Here is a 26,235-nt window from a genome sequence, read left to right on the forward strand (position 1 = left end):
ACCGACAGACAAAAATTTTAAAAACGTGTGGTTCAGTTATGGTACAGTTCAAATAACCATAGTTATGAGCCTAATATGAGGTAGTTATTTCGATATTACAGACAGACACTTCAATTTTAGATTTGTAAACATAGCATTAACATGAAGATAGTTTGACACATTGTCAATTTTAATTCGTACGCTCGGTGAGGCGCTTCGATTCGAATTGGCACAAAACTGTAATTTTGTATGGCACACCTTTTCCAGCGTACCTACTTGTATATTATATGTTCCATTTCAGACTTACGATGTAAAAGTTTTATTTTTTCGAGCGAGTAACTTTGAATAAAAATAAACCCTTTGTCTGGTAGACAATAGAAAACATTGTTGGGTTACTATACGGACAGACAGTAGTAAAAAAGTCAATTCCAACGCAACGCTATCCGTCTTGACGTGAATCGTGAGTGATGGCTCCATTACAAGTATTGTGAATTTGTGAATCGATCACTGATGTCTGAAAAACTGAAAACATTTCATGATACAGTCACACAGTATTATGGATACAGCACACTATATCGACTGAATTATGACAGACCGATCGACGACGTACAGTTTGGCGAGATATAAATTCTTATCTTACGTGTAAATGCATTATCCATACTAATAATATTATAAATGCGAAAGTGTGTCTGTCTGTCTGTTAGTCTGCTAGCTTTTCACGGCTCAACCGTTCAACCGATTTTGACGAAATTTGGTACAGAGATAGCTTGCATCCCGGGGAAGGACATAGGACTACTTTTTATCCCAAAAACTTGAAGAGTTCTCACAGGATTTTAAAAAAACTAAATCCACGCGGACGAAGTCGCGGGCATCATCTAGTAATAAATAAATTAAAAAAAAAATTGTGAGCTCTTGCTTTATGTAAACACTAGCTTATGCTCGCGACTTAGTCCGCTACTATTTTACCCCTTTAGGTACTTATTTAATTTTCGAAAATCCTTTCTTAGCGTATGTCTACATGCACTAGTTTATTTGAATAAATAAATGACAATTCTATTCTATTCGAATCACTTATCACAGTCACCACCACTCTAAGTAATCCTAATTTTATCACAGTAAAATTAATCAAAGCTTTTATGGTTAAACAGCTATTTGGTATTTGATAATAATACTGCCAAGTCATGTCAGTCGGAATTTATACTCGAATAGAGGGTAGCCGTGGGAGAATTTGCAGTAGATAAGATTAATTAGAGTTGCGGTTGAATTAATAACACTGTGCCCACTGCTATGGAATTTAAGGGTATGGGCAAACTGTAAGCTTAGAGACAGCGGGAATTCAAATTCGGGGAACATAGGACAAAGTAATCAGAAAGTCAAAGTGAAGCTTTCGATTATGCCTGCCTACATAATTTTCTTGATTCTATAAAAAAAAATCGTTTTTCAATTAAGTAAATAATTAATATGTAAAGAGTGAAATTACCGAGTCTACTAAAGTGAATTCGAATAAATTAATAATTAATTAGAAATAAAATAACTACCCAAGGGTGGCAACCCCCTGCCAGACACCTTTAAAGTTTAATAAATTATTTACGTTTAAAAGTGTCTGGTGGGGGTTCCCGCGACACTAAGTGTCTGGCAATGCATGTCGTGATTTCCAATACTACTCCTCTTTTACAGCTTTATTACCTGTTATCTCCCAAAGCCACCATAATCTAAATAATTAATATCCAAACAACGTTCCTCCCAGTGTTGGGGCAAAACGCAGAGAAACTTTCAGATTTTATAAAATAAGGAAGAATCGGTTGGTCCGTAAAAAGTAACAGACAGACAGACAGACTCTTAGATTTATAATTTTATTATGGATTAGATTAATATGAATATGTTGATACTAAAATTTTGATCAAATAATATTGAGAGTGACCTTATCCGCTATCTCTTTGTACGTCAGTTTATTAGTTCCTGAACAATAGTAAATCGAATCGCGTTACCCGAGTGAGGGATAAGTTATATTATAGCCCCATTTATAGGCACATAACTATGCTGTAAGTTATATAAGCGAATCCCTCGACGCAACATAGTAAATAGCGATATATACCTAATCCTGCTACGAAAGCTAAGTTTATGGCTGTGGCACTAACTTGTTATCTTCGAATGAGACACTATTCGATTATGTACTAAGTATGAAAACTATACAAGTTGTTATGTATCTGAAATTGTACACAATGTACCTAGTATTTACTTTTAGTTATTTATTTATAACTAGCTGATACCCGCGACTTCGTACGCGTGAACTTAGTTTTTTGAAAACCTCGTGGGAACTCTCTGATTTTCCGGGATAAAAAGTAGTCTATGTCCCTTTCCAGGTCTTAAACTATACCCATGCAAAAAATCACTACGATCAGTTGTTCCGTTGCGACGTGATTGAACAACAAACCAATAAACCAACATACAAACACACTTTCGCATTTTTTTTTTAAAGAATATTAGCCATGATAAATCACTAATATTCCCCTTTCCTCTCCAATTAAGCGTCAGGCTTGTGCTAGGAGTAGGTACGACAATAGTGCAACGGGCGGGGTTTGAACCGTCGACCTTTCGGTTTTCAGTCCACTCCTATACCGGTTGAGCTATTGAGGCTATATTTATAATATGGGTAGTAATATACCTACCTACGGCATTTTATAAGAGTAAATTGTTTGTTTGTCTATAACTTACATCAATAAAGTCAGGCATTTCATTTATTTATTTTGACGAATATACCAAGATTTTAACGAATATAGTAAGATTTACTTATTATGTATTGTATTATATTCCCATAAATCTTGGCGAAACTGAAAGTACCTAAGTTTCCGACTGCAATTTAGGCCATTTAATTAATTACGCGTAAAGTTCTCTGAAAAAGGTAAGTGTAATATGTATTTTGTTTGCTAGTAGGTATGCATGTTCTATCCATAGGTCATGTTTATACCTATCGCAAACGACCGAAAAAGGCTGCGAAAGAAAAACAGAACATTTACTCAATTTATACATACGTCTCACAAAAAGTCTACAAAAATTGGAGTAGGTAAGATTGCCGATTTAATCCTCTTTTGTCGTCAACTTGCATTGAGTCGGAGTAAAATAGAATAACACTTCACCGTTTAAAGTTAGTTTTATCAGATTAAAACTCGACCATCTGCGTTAGCTCTTACCAAATAGGTAGTTAATTATTTATTGATTGCCTAGTTCCCAGAATACTACCTCATTAATTTTGCATTCAACGCATCAGTATTAACGGGAATGGCAATTATCATGTAACTGTACCTTCCGTCCAAGTAATGAGATAGGGTCATCTAGCACTCCTGCTTAAACATCAGATACCAACTGAATCTAGTACCTGCTACTTTAAAATATGATCTCACCGTAATGCAAGCCGAGCACAATCAATACGACATATCTCGCTCTTGAAAACGCTTTGTCGGTAAAGCCGCGAGATATTATAGGTGATCATGGGGAAATATATAGAAACTAGCTTATGCTCGTGACTTCGTCCGCGTGGACTACAAAATTTCAAACCCCTATTTCACCCCCTTAGGAGTTGAATTTTCAAAAATCCTTTCTTAGCGGATGCCTACGTCATAATAGCTATCTGCATGCCGAATTTCAGCCCGATCCGTCCAGTAGTTTGAGCTGTGCGTTGATAGATCAGTCAGTCAGTCAGTCACCTTTTCCTTTTATATATATATAGATATCAGAAGATTCGGATTTTGTGTATGTTTTTGTTTTAATTTTTTTCATGGGTGATCCCTGAAATAAAAATCTTGTTTTATCTTCTATACTTATAATAAAACTGTAACTGGACAATGTCTGTTCTTGTTTCTGACAATTGGAATTCTTTTGGGATCGTATTTTCACAATATTATGCACAATATCTGCTGTCATTGCATGGGTTATCAAAGCTGTGATAGCCTAGTGGTTAGAACGTCCGCCTCCTAATCGGAGGTTGGGGGTTCGATCCCGGCACGCACCTCTAACTTTTCGAAGCTATGAGCGTTTTAAGTAATTAAATTTCACTTGCTTTAACGGTAAGAAAAACATCGTGAGGAAACTTGCATGTCTGAGAGTTCTCTATAATGTTCTCAAAGGTGTATGAAGTCTGCCTATCCGCAAATGGCCAGCGTGGTAGACTATTGCCAAAGCCCTTCTCGCTCTGAGAGGTGACCCGTGCTCTGTAGTGAGCCGGCGATGGGTTGATCATGATGATGATCATAATGCACATTATCAAATAGTTTTGGCCGCAAAAGACTACTCAATATAAGCACATAATTACCTACGTACCTAGGTACGTCTCTCGACGAAAAAGTCGTTAGAGAAGTCGTGACTTTGTTCAGAAGAAAATCAGCCGATACTAAATTCACCTCACATACTTTCCACGAAAGTTTTCGACGTTGCTGAATTATGTTACAACGTTGTGGTAATAAATTTATTTTATCTCAAAAAATTTAGTTGGAGAGTAGTTAACGCGGTTTTAAGTCACGTTCATGAAAACCTGGTTTTTAAATAATTATTCCTTAATGTTTCATAGAATAATAAAAAAAAAATTGTGGCTAGATCTTGTACAAACACTTTAATTAAATTCAAATTAAGGAAAATTTTTATATTCCGGGAAAATTCCAATATGAATTGAAAAGTTAAATGAACCTTACTAAAGGACAATTTTTTTTTAAATTTAAAAGTTCATTTTTTCAGTTGCATAGGTACACAAGACTTATGTAGAAAAATATCTTCATTATATTAAAAGTAACTTTACATCCCGAAAAATCAAAGAGTTTCCAAGGCATTTTTAAAAACCTAATTCCACGCCGACGAAGTCGCGGGCATCAGCTAGTTGAGTATAAATTGAGATCAAAAGGTCCTCTTGACACCCAAGAAAATTATATTAGCGGGTCAATGGTTGAGCAACGTAAGTAATTTATCATAACAGACATCTGTAGATACCTATCTACTCCTGTCATCATTTTAGCCAGTGTTAGCATCTATCTAACATCGATGCATCTACGACGGAGTATGTACCTACATAATGTCATTAGGAAACATTTTTAAAATTATAATAAGTAGGTACTTATTAATAATTATTCTAGGAATCACAAAAAAATCATATTTTCCCTTTCCCAAGCGAAAACTTATACTAAAAGCAATTTAAAATTTGGTAACTTTTATTTTTTCTTAGCTATTCAGCATTTTCTCATGCTTTCAATTTTTGAAATATAAACTCACTGTAAATCAACACCATAACTTTCGCTGGAATATTTCGAAATACTTACTCTTATTCCAAAGCTGCGCATTCGAAGAAACAACTAGGTGGACCGGATTAGAGTTTATTTCGAGATACCTACCTACCTATATTTTGTTTCAATCTATTTTGGCCCTTCCTGTTTCGTTAGACGACGACGTGCAAATTTAAGGGCACCAAGAAATGTATTTCAACGAAAATAGAAATATGATTTGTCAGTCTCGCTCCGCTCTACCTAACGAACTCTTTATTACTCTTATTTCTATGGCTCTACCTTTATTTTGGGAACTTTTGTCTGCGGCATGGCTACCGTAGTTTCGCCTGACACATATACCAAAGTGTTGAATTTGACAATACCATATTGGACCAACATAATCCGTTTCGTGGTCAAAGAAACCTGTAGATGTGGGTTTTTCATATTTTCAGTCTAACATTTTAGATTCAAAAAGCCCATATTTTCCCTTTTTCACTAACAACATTCTGTAATTTCATTCTCTGTAAAAATGAAATCAAAGGAAGGTAAAGTTACTTCATGAATATCTTTTGCTTTGAATGGAATTAAGCTTAAGTAGGGATGGCGGCATCACTGGCTTTTAGAATGTCGTTCTACGAAATAAAGGGGCTGTCGTGGAAGTCATGATAACCATATTGCGATAGTCACAATAGGTAGAATTTATGGTAGGTATTCTTAATATAAACATAGTGTCTGCCAATCAGAGGTGATAGCTGCCATCACATTGTATCCACTAAAATTAATGTTTGAGTGCTATACAAGCAGTTATGAAATGAACTTTTTAACTTACTTTTCGAGTACATATTCGGTAGTGCGATGGTAGGAGTAGGAGTTAGGACCTCGAAAAAGTTTCCATTGGGTCCAGTGTTTAAATTAATTACTTGACATATTACTGTAATTTACCGAATCCACACGGGAATTTATTTTCAGATATTTCTCGTTGTTAATTAACCCCTAAAATGTAAAACTACATTTTTAAAACGTAATTTTCAGAGTAAAGAGAAACAAAATTTGCATTACTTAGTAAAAAAGAAATAAACTAGCATATACAGTAGCCGGCAAGAAATATTGCACATTGACCTTTAGAATGAGATTTCGGCTTTGTAGAGCGTTGTCTCTGTCACTCATACCTATGTGAAGTTTTGTCGGTCTCGACGACGGAGACAACGCTCTACGAAACCGCTATTTCTTTCTAAAGGTCGACGTACAATATTTTCTGCCGCGTAACTACTTATTGCGATTGTTTTAGAGTAAAGTTTTGTTAGTGTTAAAATTAGCGCGTCGCTACTCGCTGATGTGTCCTTGAAGTTTCTACCCATCCCAAAATCGCCCAACGCGCCTAAAGCAATTTTCACTTCAAAAACATAATCAGCACTGACGGAAATTTTGATGTAATTTTAAACATAAATTCAGTGATAATTTTTATACACAATAGCAGTCATTTAATCGACTTATAAAAAGAAGTATTGTATTAGAGTCGACTGAACTGACTGACCTAATTCTTTATTTGTGTGCAAGTTCCATGGTGTCACAATTATTTCATTCCAAATTAATCAACCAACCTTCTCCACTTCTGTTATGAAATAATGATAAAAAGACCATCCAAATAGAAATACTCATCAAAAACCTTTCAGTAATTCAAAAGGTATTTTTCACCGCGGCCACAGCGTTTCCATTGTTTTCCATTTTCCACAGGGGAACCGTATCACGTCATGCGGCGTTATCAGTGGCAGACTCATCAGTACGCTGGCGATCGTCAAATGTAACGCACGTACGCTCCTACGTCGTTTTTCCGCGAGTTTTCCCACCGTGTATAATGTCACAGTGGCATTAAAGCTTTATCCTCGTTGTATGCTAATAAATAGTCGGATTATCGTACGTAAAGGTGAACATAATTGGGCTAATGATAAGTTAATGGATGCAAACTCAACCCCGTGTGTGCGCACGTGACAGGATTGCGGAAAGGGGTGTAATTCTTCTGTTGTTATTTGTATAAATGTAAGTAGAAATGTACCAATTTATACTTTGAGATCTATTCGCTTACAACATAATTTGCAATAGCAGATTTATAACTGGCTCATGCCAAGGTGTAACATAAAAATTGTAAATTCTTTTGGGTGTTAAGAACTTGAAAAGTAATATGTCGTTTTTCCGACATCAACAGCATCTCTGTCGATTGTGAAAAACGACTTATGTAATATTATCTAATGGATATATTGGTCGGAATATAATTATTATGGACATATTTTTCATTGGATTTATTAATGAACTTGTAGAGTGGCGACAATCTCGAGAATTTGAAGTATTGTTGAAGGTCGATTACCGTTTATCTTTTATCGTTGTATTTTGATTTTAAATTATCGTTTTTAACCGGTTGCGCTGTTTTGTCTCATAGTTAAGTGCATCAATGAAGTGCATCAATCTTGTGATACATAAATATTGTTAAGTATAACATTAATTAAGTGTATGTACTGCATAATATTATGAATGGAATCACAGCATTTTCTTTTAGGTTGTGATTAGATAATACCATATTATCGTAACGACCTCCCTGGCGCAGTGGTGAGCGCTGTGGTCTTAATGGTGGGAGGTCCCGGGTTCGATTCCTGGCAGGGGTTTGGAATTTTATAATTTCTAAATTTCTGGTCTGGTCTGGTGGGAGGCTTCGGCCGTGGCTAGTTACCACCCTACCGGCAAAGCCGTGCCGCCAAGCGATTTAGCGTTCCGGTACGATCGATGCCGTGTAGAAACCAAAGGGGTATGGGTTTAATAAAAACTGCCATCCCCTTCCAGGTTAGCCCGCTATCATCTTAGACTGCATCATCACTTACCACCAGGTGAGATTGCAGTCAAGGGCTAACTTGTATCTGAATTTAAAAAAAACGACAGTAAATCTTTTCGAGTTTCAAAATCTATTTAAAAACCTACATCTTTCAAATAAGCAACGTCCTCCTTATTATCAACGTCCTTATTAAGGAAGCGATGATAGCAGTTAAGACGTTGTCGGTCATGATAGCGGTTAAGCGTTCGGGGGGTCGGGGGTTCAAGCCCGTGCACGCAACTCTTTTTTAGACCTATGTGCGTTTTAAAGAATTTAAATACTAATACTTTGATTTATTAACGGTGTCGGAAAAGATTCCTGAGAGTTCTTCATAAAGTTCTCAAAGGTGTGTGAAGTCTGCCAACCCGCACTTGACCAACGTAGTGCATTATGACTATATCCTTCACATTCTGAGAGGAGACCCGTGCTCAGTAGTGAGTCAGTGATGGGTTGATAATGATGATGATTATGATGATTCAAATTATTATAGCCATGGAGAACATCAAATACTTAGGTAATAAAAATTAATAACATCGGAACAGATGGTTTTTATCCAATTTTCCACTTCGTCTCAAAGAAATGTTGTCTGAGTGCACATTACGAAGATTAATGTTGTTATGTAATGACAGCATGTCAAAATCTGGAATTTAGCGACGTTGAGCCCAATATTTTATCTCGCGTGGAAGCGAAACATTACCTACTAAACGTAAGGGTTAAGGTTATTTCATAGTGGCCTTAGTATTTACTATTTACATACAAAGTAGGTACTTTGAATTGGCTTATACACATTTCTGTAATCCACTCATATTTCGAAAAACGAAAAGCTGACTGACTGACTAATCTATCAACGCACAGCTCAAACTACTGGACGGATCCGGCTGAATTTTGGCATGCAGATAGATGTTATAACGTAGACATCCGCTAAGAAAGGATTTTTGAAAATTCAACCCCTAAAGGGGTAAAATAGGGGTATGAAATGTTGTTGTCCACGCGGACGAAGTCGCGGGGACATGCAAGTCTCCTCTTATTTTGATTAAATATAAAGTCCTTAAATACCTACTTAGTAACTGTAGTACAAAATCGTATTCCGCGTTATTCTGTATATTCTTACTTTCAACTTCATTTTATACTAGATGATGCCCGCGACTTCGTCCGCGTTTATTTAGGTTTTTATAGGTAAAATCCTGTGGGAACTTTTCAATTTTCCGGGATAAAAAGTAGCCTATGTCCTTCCCCGGGCTATCTCTGTACCAAATTTCGTCAAAATCGGTTGAACGGTTGAGCCGTGAAAAGCTAGGAGACAGACAGACAGACAGACACACTTTCGCATTTATAATATTAGTATGGATGTAGGTGACCTATGTGCAATATACCAGGCGCCAGCCCATCGTTACACTCTAAATTAAAATCAAACTATAATTATATTTAAAGTTATAACAATTTGAACTTTCACAGCTGAACCGCTCAGAGCTATTGCTAAAAATAAACTTGAAAATAAAACCAGTATTCATAAAATTTAAATTTAGTTAACTTCCAAACTTCATAGCTAGTGGAATTCGACGCGGTTTTGTTTTCACTGTAATTTAGGAATTTTTCAGGATGAAGGCATATACATAATGTATATACGAATATGTTAACACGTTTACATATTTTTATTCTATAGAATATAGAATATCTAGGGCTAGCCCGGGGCCGAAATGGGTGAGTTAGAAACATTTTCATTCGCAAACATTATGCCTTTGTAATATGTATTATAATAAGCTGATCCTTGGAATAATGCAGAAGGTTACAATAACAACAAGCCATGTTATTGTGTATCATGAAACAAGTAACAATAACAAAACAACTTGAGACGAAACGGAAGGTTTGACATTCCTATTTCATAATACACCTCAATGAAAATTGTTGTCCGACCACACATCACGAAGATTGATATTGTTTTCTTAGGACAGTTGACGATATATCATATAAGTACCTACTGAGATTTCTTTTACGTACACCCACTTTATTCCGTTTCAAGATTTTTGAAAAAAAAATAGCGGAGGACTGCCGACAGAAGAGAAAACTTAAAACTATGTACCCAGTAGGTAACTGTTTCTTTTTAATTTTGAAATAAATTGTAATTAGTACCAAAAATTACAATTAAAACCATTAACATCAGTTTAGTTTGTATATCTATCGACTTTCCGGGCAGTCATCGGATCAATAACATTAGCATGTCGGTGACGCGACCTTAAAGTTTATACCTATCCATCTCAAAATTTCCCAACGCTCCTAAAGAAGTTTTTACTTCAAATATAATTTACAAGTTCAGAGTCCCCTATAAATTTTCTCTTTAATTTATGGGTTTGCACCAAGTGGTCAGTTCAGAGTTCAGAGAGCTAGCGACAATGCCCACAATCCACATGCTCTATCAATTTTCCCACGGATAATAGAGTTGTACCTAAATAGTATGTGAGATACATAGAATTTGACACTCAGGGAGCAGCAGCCGTGGGCATGGGATAGAAAACTAGGTACATCTTTCGACAAGAACGATTTTTAATTTGACGGTTGGAAAGACGACCGAGCATACGAGCGAATTTTATTGCGAAATCTGTATTAACCCTATCAATATAATTATTATGTTTATTTGATAGGTACAACATCGCTAAAATATAAATTGGGCACTTTATTGAATGACGGTTTTCATTTACAAATTAATGTACGTAAATTAGTGCATGAAATGAGTCCAGTTTGAGCGGAGTCGCGTAGCAAAATAACTACATGGGGTCACATTACTTAGCTAGAATTTAATTGTGCATATACTGTAATAGGTATCACATCCGTTTTAAAACTGCATAAGCTTTTAAGCGCAGGCCAATTGCTTCCAAGTATGTAGTAAAGCAGTCTGTTGCAGTCTTGGGCTGTTTCCGTCATGGTCGCAAACTTGCAGGAACTTCCTTGGGGCTGGACGTCCTTTGGCCGAGTTTCTTGCTGGTTCTTCTTGGTAGGAAAGGTATTCCAAACCAGTGGTAGGAAGATGTATTTGACGACTCAAAAAGATTTATAAAAGTTTACTTCAATAAAAAATATTTCTATTCTTGTACGTATTATTATCGCCTGAGTGATTCTTTTCCGACGCCAAGTCTCCGATTTTTAACAACTTTAGGCTTCCATTGCGATCTTTAGAGATGAGCATTTGAACGAAAGAATTTTTGCTTTTCATGTGTAATATTGAGAAGGTTTGGCTTCTTGTCTAGACACTAGGGCTGCTACAGCATCGGTTATAGTCGCTCAGGCAAAGAACCAAGCCTGATAACGTCGAAAACGAAATTAGATAGGTAACCCTGTTGATCGACATAAGATTCTAAATACCGACAAACTCTTATTAAATTCTTCAAATTAATAAAATGTTTATTATACATTGATACGCCTCTCTAACTTTTCGGATGTACGTTATATTATAAGCAATTAAATATCCAATTGCTTTACCGGTGAGGGAAAACACCGTGAGAAAACCTGCAAGTTTTCTATAATGTTCTCAAAAGTGTTACTGCCAATCTGCACTCAGCTGGCGTGGAAGACTGTAATAAAAATTATATCCTGAACCACTCTCATTCTGAGAGGAGGCCCGTGCTCGGTAGGGCCGGCAATGGGTTGAGATGACACATTGTTATATCCCGCTACGTCTACCTAATATTGCTAGGTACATCTATATCCTGCCTGCATCTATATAGTTGTGCAGCATACATCAAGTTGCTAAATCGTGGTCTTCATCACAGCTACTTAATAGGTAATTTTAACACAAATTATTTTACAAGGTCATGATTCTTACCAGATAGATATCCTAACAATTAAACCTAAACAATATTTTAGTGACTCCTTTTTGAGTTAGAAATCAGTTGTATCAGCAGGTATCAGCTGTGTGGTAGGTTCCTAACTATTAGAGTTTAAATTAATTTATTAAATTCGATTTTAATTAAAGCTGATAAATAATATTATTAACTAATGTTACTAATATTTACTTGATATTAACTAATGTTTACTTAACAAATCACAAAGCTATTAAACTAGAAAGATGTTTTCTTTTTAGGATTCCGTGCCTCAAGAGGAAAAACGGAGCCCTTATAGGATCACTTTGTTGTCTGTCTGTCTGTCTGTCCAGAAACCTACAGGGTACTTCCCGTTGACTTAGAATCATGAAATTTGGCAGGTAGGTAGGTCTTGTAGCAGACGTTCGGGGAAAAATCTGAAAAACGTGAATTTGTGGTTACATCACACAAAAAAAATTATGGTCATGAACTAATAATTAGTATTTGTAATTATCAAGGTAAGATAACTATATCACGTGGGGTATAATATGAAAGGGCTTCACCTGCAGATTCTGAAACAGATTTTTATTTATTTTTATGAATCATAGTTTTTGAATTATCGTGCAAAATGTCGAAAAAATTCGACTGTAGTACGGAACTCTCGGTGCGCGAGCCTGACTCGCACTTGGCCGGTTTTTGAAGGTTGCAATGCTATAAACATATTGTGGGCACTGGTCAGTGAAGTAAATCTTGTAGATAAGTAGGTACACATGAATCCTAGCGTCCAGTAAATTGCACTGGAGACTGCTATAAAGGGTAGGAGTTGAGTCTAATCGCCGGACCACACAATTACCTCTAATGAAACAAAAGACTTAGTGTCTTTGTCCTTCTACGAATCAGTAATTGGCTGGACCCATAGAGCAGTATAATGTTTCAGATATAGTATTAAGACAGAGCAAGTATATTTATTACGTACCTATACATACATAAATTTAACAATACTTAAAGAGAAATCTATTATGTATTTACATTTAAAGACATAGTTGTTGTTCTGAATTTTCCCGTTATTCCAGGTTATTTTTTATCGCACATGCAAATTGTGAAACCAGGAATCAACAGACGAATTCAATAAAAGCTAGCAAATTTATTGGCAGTTCCTCTGATCGTACTGATGTTTTGCTTATTTGCTTGCTATTTGCGGTAAAAAAGATATCCTTTACCATCAGCATCTACATAAAAGAATATGGAGCACAATTTTAATTAAAATAGGTACTTACTTACTTTACTCGTCTGACTATAAGAGTCCACTAGACAAAATGCAGATATTAGAAATGTTGATCGGTGCATAACTTTTTTAGTAGAAAATATCCCAATTTTTTTATGCTAACCGAGCACCGGCATATTACGTTTTTACCTAAGAGAATGCTTCACCCCAAAAAAAACAAAGTCACCGCTAAATAAATAAAAAATTCCTCTATGTAGAGCTAACTGTTTAAGCTTAATACTTTTAAAAGACGATCAGTAATATTTATTAGTGCAATATGCACTATTGCACTAATAACCAATAATCAGTACTGTATATTTTAATTTAAAAATATACGTTACTGGTACTGGCTAAGCAAAATAGCCTTAATTGCTCAACAAGTAAGTAGGTATGTACCATATTGAAATCAAAAATTTTCTTTTGAAATCCATACTTATGCGAAAGTGTGTATGTCTGTCTGCTAGTTTTTCACGGCTCATCCGTTTAACCGATTTTGACCAAAGGTTCATAAATCGCTTGCATCCCGGGGACTATCACAGGCTACATTTATTCCAAAAATTCAAGAGTTCTCACGGGATTTTTAAAAACCTAAATCCACACGGGTGAAATCGTTGATATCATCGAGTAGTAAATATTTCATAATGGCTAAAAAACAATTTACTTCACCCACACCATGGTCAAAGGCGTGGGGAGTACATGTAGGTCATGGTCTTAGAACACGCCTAGCTAGCGATAATGTGGCGCGGCGCCTCGTAATCCTCTTATTAAGGTAAACTTCCCATACACACTTCAACAGCGTGTCAAAAGCCAAGTTCTTATAAGAAAAAAAATTATTCTACAAGCATTTGTTAAGTGTGTGAATTTTATTAGCAAGAGCCAAACATATTTGCCCACTCGCTCGATTGTAAATCATTCGTTTATAAACCTAGGACGCATTACTAAAACTGTCAATACTGACACATTGTACTTATGTGGTGGCTCAGTAACAAACACGAATGGGAGCGTTGTGATACAGTTCAATATAATAATATTATTATCTATCTATTTGATCAAGATCCCCGTAAAACATATACGTAAAATGTATTAAAACAGAATAATATATACTGCAAAGAAAATAAATACCTATATATTAATTTTATTTGAACTTTTTATGTAGGTATATTATTTATATAAGTACACCAGGCGACCTAGTATCAATACCAGTTTCAGAGTTCAAAATATCTCTCATATTGAGAAAAATATCGTCTGTATACAATTATAGTTTCCAGTATTCACCCTGTATTATGTCTGTTATGCTGTATGTCGTAGCCATTGTAATGAGTATCGGAAAGGCACCTTAATATCTAATGAGCGATAAACGCATCGAGCAATCGCATAATTAGCATTCGATACATTAAGTCGATTGCCTTCGCCATTTAAAGAAATATCGACAAGGAATGCCAATTTGAGATAAAAAGACAGCCAGCGGGCGTATTTTTTTTTCAAACAGTTATTTAAACTTGCATTTTTATGCAGTACTTAGTTTTTATCCATGGCTAGCATCCTTTATGGAACGTAATTTAATGACTTTATTAAACTTAATAGGAGAATGTTAGCAATAAAATTACGTCATTGTCATACCATAGTTACAGTAACTCCCATAACTCTTTTCGTATTAGGACTTATATATTATTACTACTAGATGTTGTCCACGCCTTCACATTTTTAAAATCACGTGGGAACTCATTGATTTTCCCGGATATAAAATAGGCTATGTCCGTCCCCGAGATGCAAGTTATTTCTGTACCTACCAAATTTCGTCACAATCGGTTAAACAGATGGACTGTGAAAAGCTTGCAGACAGACTTTTGCATTTATTAGTATGGATTTTCCTTTAAAAAATTCATATTCAACATTACTCGTCTTTCCCTCCAAAGCGTAAAGCTTGAGCTAGTTATAAATTTAAATACTTGCTCTATACTTACATATTAAGTACTAGCTGATGACCGCGACTTCGTCCGCGTGGATTTAAGTTTTTAAAAATCCCTGTGGGAGGCTGTGATTTTTCGGGATAAAAGTAGCATATGTCACTCTCCAGGTCTTTAACTATACCCATGAAAAATCACGTCGAACCATTGCTCCGTTGCGACGTGATTGAAGGACAAACCAACAAAACCAACAAACAAACACTCTTTCGTATTTATAATAGGGGTAGTGATATCTTTTACAGTTACCTATAGTTATGAGAAATTTTCCAATATGGAACTTTATACCTTGCGAGAGCATTTCTGATAACAGCATTACATATATAGCGAGAATTCAATACTAACAAGACTTTCATCTACGATGCTATTCTTTTGTAGATGCGAACTATGAAATCGTAGAACGTAGGGTAGGTATATGTTACAGGTTTTTGTTCGTTAAGTTTTTGATCTTAACATCTCACATTGCGCTCCTTTGCTGTCGCATGAAACTCCACGATTTTCCAATCTTCGTCTCTCCTTTCTGAGTCATGATTAAGAAATGTGAGCTCTCGATGTCAAAGGTGAATAGAGCCTTCCCTACAATTTGTTACACGACTCCCTCAATATTCTTACTACGAGACATTTTCTTGTGTATAAGCATGAAGTAGATAAATTCCATGACCTCTGTATATTTATTAGACTATGCCGATAGTAGAGCGGAGTGATTAGACTGCAAGTAGTAGGTACTATGGTAGGGGAGCCCAAGAGGGGATTTTGGGATTTACTCGAGCGCGTCAGATTAAGACAATGTAAGTTAATTAGATGCAGAAAATTGTGCGTTTCATTGATTTGACAATTTGAGCGTGACATAAGGAAATGGGAGAGTCACAAAGTTTCAAAAATCCCACCTAGACGGGGGTCTGCGAGCACTGCGCTTTCCGGTGCGACATCGCCATTCACCTTGGGACTCTGATGTATAACCAAAACTGTATGTATAACGGTCCTCTGAGCTAAGTACCTACTGTCAACTAGTTAACAATGATAAATCTAATAACAACCTTGAATAGTGTTGTTGCATTGTAGGAAGTAGATCGAATGACATAATGATATCTACTTACCTGTAGTTACTTTATTGATGTGGTTTTTTTTAATTGAATTGAAATAGATAAGTTTAGCTGTGTTAACAATTAGATGTCATTTGTTTTAAAAAGTGTGTGAAGTCTGCCAATCCGCACTTAGCCAGCATAGGCAGCATAGTAAATCTTTCTCATTTTTCTGAGTGACGCTCACCTTAAAGTAAGCTAGGCTGAGCAGTTCTAAAACCTATCAAAATGAGACTAGGAACGGGTGGTTCGTTAAGGAAATCTTCAATTATGGCTCATATTCAGCGAACAGTAAAATTTAAAATGGAAACTACCATCGCCGTATTCGAAGAGTCAGTCAGTCATTCCATAATTAGTATGAATCATTCATTAGATTTCAGATCGGTGATTAGACATTACGCAACTAAAGTAGTACCTATTGTATATTTTTCATAGGTTTTTCACGTCAGTACAATTTTTTATTTAAGGTTTTACTGCTTTTAGTTGTGCATCTCCAGGGAATTATAATATTAATATTCAGTTTACACCTACTTTTATAAAAAGATATACCTACTAAAATAATAAATTAAGTTTGGTTCTTAAAGGTTAGATTGGAATTTAGATGATACACGTTCGTGGTTCATGGGTTCACTTTTAAATACTCATATAATTAAAACGTGAACCCACCATGAACCAATAACTGCCCACATAAATGAAGAAAAGGCGTGCATTCCACTTATTTTAATTGTAAATGCCATTTAATAATTATGTCTTACGTAAAGTTATTATAGGTGTTACAAGTGTTATAATTAAGATAACCTTCCAGCTTCTTCCTCTGTAGTCATTTAAATTTGGAAAAGGTTACAAAAAAGCTTAATAGGTAGATAATTGCGTCAGTACTTTTTCTTTTTAATGTTTCATTCATTTAAGTAGGTATCTACCGCAAAGGGGCGATATATTTCACTAGATTTAGAGGCCGCTTGACTTGTCGACTGTGGATTACGTCGAATTGCTTTTTAGGGATTACTGAATTTCACTCTGGTATAGATTAGATTGAACATTTATAAATCAAAGATGATAATAAACCAGGTTTTTTTACTATTAATTTAAAGGCACATTTCTCCGAATACCTGACTTTTGCTTTAATTTTCCTCTTTTGTAGAATTGTTCAATTTGGTAAAGTGGCATCTTTACAAAAATGTAAGTAGCTATTTAAGGCTATATAAGGGTCATAAGTCAGGACAATATTCATGCAGTGTTCCTCCCAGTATTGGGGACAATACGCAGAGAAACTTTCAGCGTTTATAAAATAAGGAAGGTCTGGCACGCGCTGGTTCTTAGGTCATTACTCATTAAGTTAGTAATTTATCTAATTTAAACCTGTCAGAATTCAGATTTCGGCTATATTACATCATACATGATAGTCAATTTTCGTAGAATAAAAACACTCGCAAACTTACTATGGAAGGAACAAATAAAATTCGATGATATGTAACATGGGTGGGGTCGGTTCACATAAAGCACAGTACACACAGGATCTGGGCTCGATTTACTGCGCCTGCGCACTTATGCGTGACGATGGCGACGCCCTACAAATATTCTCTATCTATACCTATCGATGTTTTGATATGTTGATTAGATCTATAGGGATTAACATCTGTATAATAGAGATGGCGGATGGATATCTATAGGTTGTGTAGTACTATGAATCATTTTGTATCATTTATGTTACTTGTAAGAGTTTCTTTCATTTATTGAATTGGTGGTCCTCTGACCTTCTTATTTAAATCATAAGATTTCTTCCTGAAGCTTTTTATAGTCACAATATATTTTATTGAGGCTTTGCGGCGATCGTACGCTGAAACTATTCATTTTACAAAAAACGTACTCGCTACGTAAATTAGTATAGGAAATTTTCTTCTATTTAATTTACTACATAACTATTTTCAACAATAAAACGTCGTAACTGCCTTAAGGACTAAGGAGATACCTATTGTCAAAAAACTGTTTTACCACTTTTTTTCCAAGGCGGCGCGAGCGGCAAAGATTACGAGGTGGCAAAGTTCAAATTTTCGAAAAGAGCATGTCGAAATATATAAAATCATCAATTTTCAAAACTCCCGGATAATTTTTCAGGAAACATTTTTAGTACCAAATGACTGAACGATAGGTAATAGAACTGCGATAAAAACGCTGCACTCGCGCGTTCAGTTTGTTTTAACCTTAAACTTGTTTACTGGCCCTAATGGATGTAATTTAAATTATTTACAGCTTTCAGTTTTGCTCCCATTATACCTACAGCACCTAATTATTTTCGTCTGACATTCGGCTAATTCGGATACAAGACTAGACGGAGGCTGAGCCAATTGGCAAGTTCTGCTACATGGTTCATCCAATTCCGTCTTCTTTTAAAATTAGGCTGTTCGAAAGAAATGTTGAAAAATTGGGACCCCCATGAGTCATGTTGTTACTGGTTAAAGTAAAACTTAATAAAGCACGTTGGGTGGTTTTGAGATGGTTAAAAACTTCATGGTCGTGTGACCGATATACCTACTATTATTATTATTACTTCCAAACACAAATTTCAAACCTGTATTTCACCCCCTTAGAGGTTGAATTTTCAAAAATCCTTTCTTAGCGGATCGAATCCAATCCAATCCATCAGCCTGTTTGCGTCCACTGCTGGACATAGGCCTTTCCAAGAGCGCGCCACCAAACACGGTCCTCCGCCTTCCTCATCCAACCGCTCCCCACCACCTTCTTCAGGTCATCGGTCCAGCGGGCGGGGGGTCGTCCTACACTGCGCTTACCGGTACGCGGTCTCCACTCCAGAACACGTCTGCCCCATCGGCCATCGGTTCTGCGACAGACATGGCCTGCCCATTGCCACTTCAGCGCGCTAATCCTTTGAGCTATGTCGGTCGCTTTTGTTCTTCTGCGAATTTCCTCGTTCCGGATTTTATCCCTGAGAGTGATACCCAACATAGCTCGCTCCATAGCACGCTGAGCGACTTTTAGTTTGTGGACGAGACCAACTGTCAGTGTCCACGTTTCCGCTCCATACGTCATCAGGTTCTTAGCGGATACCTACGTTATAATAGCTATCTATCTGCATGCCAAATTTCAGCCCGATCCGTCCAGTAGTTTGATCTATGCGTTGATAGATCAGTCAGTCAGTCAGTCACCTTTTCCTTTTACATACGAGTATTTAGAAGATGCTCTTCTAAGTAGATAGGTATTATTATTATCTTTCTCTGATAAAGTTTTTATGAATGACCTTACACGTTTAACCTTAAAATCTTAGAGATAAGTAGGTAAGGTACCTATACATATTAAAAATATGATTATGTTTACATTGTTATTTTTATCGTTAAGAATACCTGATTTGGATCAAACTGAGTGCAGTATTAAATTCTAAGTAGACCTTTTATGCTGTATAATATTATAATTGTCGAAAAACTTACTAACCTACATAAGATGAGTTTATTAGTAGTGAGCTACAAAGAAACGTAGTTTGGCTCTCAAATGAATACTAAGCAATCAATATCAATGTCGTTCTAGGAACTAAATCTGTGTCTGTGGATATTTAGATTTCCATTAATTTTTTTTAACGTTACATGGGCTTAAGTAACTTGGCCTTGTAACTTTAAAAGTAGACATTCTTAAGGAAATCTGGCCAAGCACAAACACAGTATTAGTTTTTAAAACGTCTGCATTTAACTGAATTTTTTACTTAATATTATGAATCTACGCTTGTATGGAGCGGGTGACGGAGAGTCCGCTGTACTTAGGGTGAAATCTATAGAGTGCACTCTGACTTTGCTTAGACTTAAGACGGAGTTAAAACGAGACAGATGTATATCTCTCACATAAATCTGTCTCGTTTTAATTCAATCTTAAGCCTGAGCAAAGTCAAAGTGCGCTCTATAGATCTCAGCCTTAGATATCTAGGACGTCATAGCCTCTCATAGGTACCTTACATTACGTAAATAAAGTAAACCCTCAATTATTACAGATTGCCTTGATTATCCGATCTATGGAATTTATTTGAATTATTCATAGAATAAACGCTTATACCACGTTATTAGCGATCACGGTAATTAGGTAGGTAGGTATAAATTATTTATTTATGTCAATCCCCCAGTAAAACATGAACTATCATTATAAATACAATATCCTTACTATAATAATATTATGAAATAATTAATATGTGGTAAGGTATGTTTGTTAATTTCTCCTCCTTTTACAGTAATGAAAAATAAACACTTAGTTGTAATAAAAGCACCAGAAAGCACCATAATTTTTTAGGCCAAAATGCATACAAAGTTTCAGTTGGTATAATGCGTAAAAAATGACTCCTCACGCATCATTATAACTTTATGTGTCTTTCATGTCTTAAGTACAATTTAGCCCTTACTTTAAAGGTGAACGGTATTTTTGACATGACAGTTGACCCATTTTACGGACTATATTTTTTTATTATTGACAGTTTTTAATAAAATAGAACAAATTTTGTTTTACTTTGATCTTATTAGTCTAAAGTATCGCAAAATATAACTGCCTTGTCGGCATGTGAATGTTAAGAAAAACGCTTGTTTTTTGTACCACAACATTGGCACTTAGTAAAGAACATTATAAAGGTGTAAGGCTATTATCACAAAGCTGTTTGATTATTCTGACCGTGTTCCGGCTTTCTCCACAATTATTCCGCGTGTGTGTTAATTCAATATTTGTTCACCGACTTCGGAGTGACGTACGGGGCTAGCGACCTACATCCTTCACCTTCACAGAACAGTGTTTCGTTATCATTAGCACGCCTGTTATTTTTTGTTAAGTTCTACGCTCGCGCAGTGCGAACAGCCAGGGCTAGAAATTCAGACTATTTTTCAATTCAGGAACTGGCGATGATCAGCGTTCCAACTCCGGAGTTTCGAAGATTTGAAGCTTCATTGGAAAATGTAGACTTGCATTTATTGGATAATACCCATACATGACACTTTTTGTATCAGTCTTGGTACCTATCAGCATTACAGTGATACCGACTTATTTGTTTTGACACTAGTTTAGGCGCTATTATAGTAGAGAATTTGTAATTCACCAAGAAAACGGCATTAATTTTTTTTCAATATAGCGAAGAGCGGATCTAAGTAGTTCCAACTTTGCGTGCCTGAATAGATAAGTTTTTTTTTAATAAAGGACATTAGCCAATTTTATCATGATGACTAATTTTCCCCTTTAACTAAGCTTGTGCTACTAATAGTGCAACGGGTGGGGTTTGAACCGCCGACATTTCAGATTTCAGATTGCTTATTTAACCGTGGAGCTATTGATGCTCTAAAAGTTGTTGGCACTGTACAGATTGGTGACGGTTTAGACCGACCCATCACTACTACCGGTATCCGTGTAGCATAGACTCCATGTAGGAGTCCAAGCACGATAGAGATGATGTGTACTTGAGAAGTTCCTATGACCACTTCCCGGCTCCAACCGCATTAAAAACCGTTGGGTAGTTTAAAAGATCTAAGCGTACAGACGGTGGGAAGCGACTGTTTTATACTATGTAGATATAATGCTAGATTTATAGCGGATAATTTCATAGCTGTTGTGGTTTCCAGAGACCGTGATGATCGCACCGACGTTCAAGGCGCGCTCGTCCTCACCAGGTACAGGCGTGTCAGTGTGTCACACATTGTGTTTACTGTTTTCCTCCCTGTGACCCCCGTAGACACATTCGTGAACATTCATGTGCTTTAACTATGTTTATATGCCCTTACTTTAAAAAAAAAACATTGTTTATACCTACACTTCTTTTAAAATATACATTACTTTTCTCTTAAAGACGTGTATGTATAAACCATGTACATAAGTAGTATGTAAATATGAATCAGTAAGAGGCATGTATAATAATGTATACTGATTAGTGCTGATACACGTCTTTTATCATACATTTGAAATTTATAAGACGAGTAAATAATATTAATTTAGCAAAAGCCATAGAACATTAAATACATATATGAAAATAATTCAAATTGCAAAGTAGTCTTTAACAATTTAAAAAAGGAGTATAAAATTCGGACCTACCTGATAAAATCATACATTATTTCTTCAGTTTAGAATATCTCTGATATAAGTTACCTAATATTTTTCTTTAATTAAAAATTCTCGTCGAAATTAGCAATATTTTCAATAAGTAGGTACCTACTGAAGCAAAATTATGTAGATAGTTACGCAAGTGAAAGGGAATTTCAATAAGTATTAAAGTAAACAATTATTTAAATATATATGTTCGGAAATGAAAATGTCAAGCTTTGTGTATGCATTATGTATTTGTATAAAGAATGATAAAACACATTAATATGAGAACAGTGGTAGCCTTGAAATGTGCTTGTAGCAAGTCCATGTTAATAATTGTTAGAAAACGGAAAAATATCATTTATCCGATTTGTGACATACTATAAAATCCTCGATTAAACGCTACTCTATTTCTTCGACGTGAATAAAGTTGTAATACGTAGTAGTAGTATGTCATTATATACAAAATTATTTAATAGAAAAAAATCAAAAGTAATAGATAGGTACGTATCGGAAAATTTTGTTTCAAAGTAGGTATGCCCTCGGAGTATCTTTTCCTAGAAGTAATTTGCCTCAAATGGAAAATGTGTGGTAAAGTTATACAATATTTTCATAGTTTATTACACTGAATTAGGTATCAAAACAATACGGTTTTTTAGATCCATGGATCCAGTGTGATACGTTTAGAAAACTGTATTTCTAAGAAATAATAATTAGTGTTTTTATCTCGTTAGAAATATTCTTACCTAGAATTTTTGATTATTGAAGATGAGACATTGCAGATATCTATGGCCAACTTCTCTAAAAATTTCGTCCAATGGGGCGACACATAAATTTTCAGTTGTTAGATAAATTAACAGCCCGTTTAAAGAGTTTTGGAGTGTTTATTCAGTTATGTTTGCCTTCTTATAAGTATGCCGTGATCTACTAATTCAGACTAATGACTACGTATGTTTGCATGTTTGAGAGTTTGTTTTAAACTTGTGAGGTGCTTTAACTCATTAACATAATGTTCAACATTTTTATTTTATGTGTATTCGTAGATATGTAAACCATATTTTGATATTAGTGTAAATAGAGGTAGGTACGTTATAATATTATGCAAAATATTAAGAATATATTAATGTCCATTTAGTGTATTTAAGATGTATTTACTTCAGATGATATCATAGGAAAATCATGTAAGCAGAGGATTGATTATAATATTTATATTACCAAGATATCTAGTCTCTCACAAGTCTCTCACAAATTTCCATCACACAACTATCAAACTACCGCACAAATCGAATTCGGACAGACACCTATTTTTGAATCAGGATTTACTTCTAATTCTAAATTAACCTGTACTGTCCCACGTCTGGGCAAAGGCCTCCCTCCGATCCTTCCACCATTTCCTACTCCTTGCCTATTCAGGCCACGTAACTGCAAACTTAACTTGGATTTACTTATTAAGTTATTGTACATTCTAAAACTGATTTTTATTAATTTTTGGGCATAATAGTTTTTGATTTATCGTGCAAAATGTCGAAAAATACGACTGTAGTACGGAACACTCGGTGCGCGAGCCTGATTCGCACTTGGCCGGTTTTTTAAATGTCGGCACACAATATATTACACGCCTAACACAATACACTACTGGTAGCAGTGATAACTCGAAAAGGTCATAAAAAGGGGCCCATAAAGCGGGCATTAGCATTTCTTCGTGTTATTACTGACGTTTACGATACGGCCCCGCCTTAGTGGATGAGCAAATTGAATGGAAGCGAATTTATCAGAAACATTTCAAGTCACATAATATACATTTTATTTTAACCAAGTTATTTAATTTGTCCTTAGAAGTAAAATGATTTAATATACCTAATCAAAAATCATAAAGGCGTACTTAATATAATGCTCCTCCAAATAAACCTAATGACATAAATGCATATCAAAAATTGTGGCACCAGCAGGATTAGAACCTGCGTCTTCCCAAGAATCCTGCCGGTTCTGCAATTTTTGATATGTACTTATTTAAAATTATTTAGAAATTTCCTTATCTAAGTGTATTTAAAATACGTCAAATATCATCAAATAGCACTGTAGGTAACGCGAAATGAAGCTTAGAATTTATTTCTTACTAGCTTATGCCCGCCCCGCGACTTTGTCCTCCGCGTCCGCGCGTTGTCCGCGTGGACTATACAAATTTCGAACCCCTATTATACCCCTTTAGGGATTGAATTTAGAAGAATTCTTTCTTAGCGGATGCAGCTACTATTAATAGCTACCTGCATGCCAAATTTCAGCCCGATCCGTCCAGTAGTTTGAGCTGTGCATTGATAGTTCAGTCAGTCAGTCAGTCACCCTTTCCTTTTGTATATTTAGAATATTTAAAAATTCCTATCTAAGTGTAGGTAAAAAACGTGAAATATCATCAAATAGCACTATGGGTAACGCTAAATGAAGCTTACCATTTATTTCTTATTGCTGACTTAAGAATTCTAATTCACCTATGTCTCATCGTCGTCACAGACAAGGGAAATCCACTGCTAGACGTAGGTCTCATGAAGGGATTTCCAGATTCACTAGCTTCGTGCCGCTTTTGTCCCTGCAACTCATTTGAGATGTCTATATCCACCTAGTTGGGGATATCGCTTTTCGGTTCTTGGTCACTATTACAGCACCTTGGGACCACATCCTCCGTCGGTGATCCGAGCTAAGTGACCCGCTCATTGCTAATTCAGCTTTGGGACTCGTTGAGCTATGTCGGTTATTTTCGGCTCTCTACGGATCTTATTTCTGATTTGATAACATTGAGATACTCCAAGCATATACCTAGTCCACTGAGTGTACTTCCATCCCCATCGTCAAACAATAGATGTCCAGTGTCCACTGCCCACTGGTGGGCATAGGTCTTTTATAGGGACTTCCACACGCCACGGTCTTGTGCTGCCTGAATCCAGTGCAGCCCCCTGATACTCATTTGAGTGAGGGGTCTACCTTTTATAGTATAATTCCTATACTCAAAATATGTATTGAAAATCATATACGAATAAAGATTAGATTAAGATGTTTTATGTAGTTATTTGACAGCAAGAAAGTTGAAATTGCTGCTTTCCATACTTTTACAAAGCAAGTCACGTATGTATATTCGCATATTAAAAGTAACGATCAAGTTAAAGCGGTATCGTTATGATATGGTAGGTAAGTATAACGCTCGCGGGTGGCCTTTCTAAGGTTGAAGTCTTTAAACCAGCGGTTCAAGGAAAATAATAAATTGAATTACCTGAATTGAGATCACTATTGTATCTATTAGTTTTAAATAAGTCACGTCTGGTACAAAACATTCTAATGCTAAAATTCACCGCGATTAAATAGCCTCATCTGGTGACAGCAGGGCTGGCTCATTTTTTGCGCAACGGATCATCCTAGCTGTCCAACGCGGAAATTCAGCCAGTATTCTTGGCACCATTCCACGCGGGCATGATTTGTATAGTAATTAGATAAGGCTATCTTTAAGTTTTATTTTATTATTTTCATTAAAAAAAAACATTCGCGTATGACGGACTTTATATTCCGATTTTCGAGTAACTAATTGTTAATTTCGCGAACATCATCATTTCAACCTGCGGATCTCCATTGCTGAGCATAGGCTTTTCCTAAAGAGCACCACCATACACGATCCTCAGCCTTCCTCATCCAGCCACTTCTCGCCAACCGTTTTAGGTACCTACATCGTCTGTCCATTATGCTGGAGGGCGCCCACACTATACGCTTACTTATTCGTGGTCTCCACTCCAGAACTTCCCGGCTCCACCGGCCATAACTCCTTCGGCAAGCATGACCTGCCCATTGCTTCTTCAACTTGCGTATGGTTTGGGCTATGTCAGTGACTTTCGTACTCCTGCGGATCTCTTCATTTCGAATCAGACTACTAACATAGCCCTTTCCATAGCTTTGCTGAGCGACTGACAAACAAATTGTTGCACAATATTAACTAAAAAAGGTTTCCAGTAGTT

At 36.0% G+C, this 26,235-nt stretch overlaps 1 protein-coding gene across 1 annotated transcript in view; it reads left to right on the top strand.

The window, feature by feature from the left end:
- The window catches only part of LOC117986978 (sorbin and SH3 domain-containing protein 1-like), a 170,944-nt gene that overhangs the window by 82,364 nt on the left and 62,345 nt on the right, over positions 1-26,235 (top strand). Inside the window, 1 exon segment of the mRNA XM_034973939.2 lies at positions 21,784-21,831. Coding sequence (XP_034829830.2) covers positions 21,784-21,831 — 48 coding nt within the window.

This window comes from Maniola hyperantus, chromosome 12 (assembly GCF_902806685.2).
Source record: "Maniola hyperantus chromosome 12, iAphHyp1.2, whole genome shotgun sequence".
Taxonomy (NCBI): domain Eukaryota; kingdom Metazoa; phylum Arthropoda; class Insecta; order Lepidoptera; family Nymphalidae; genus Maniola; species Maniola hyperantus.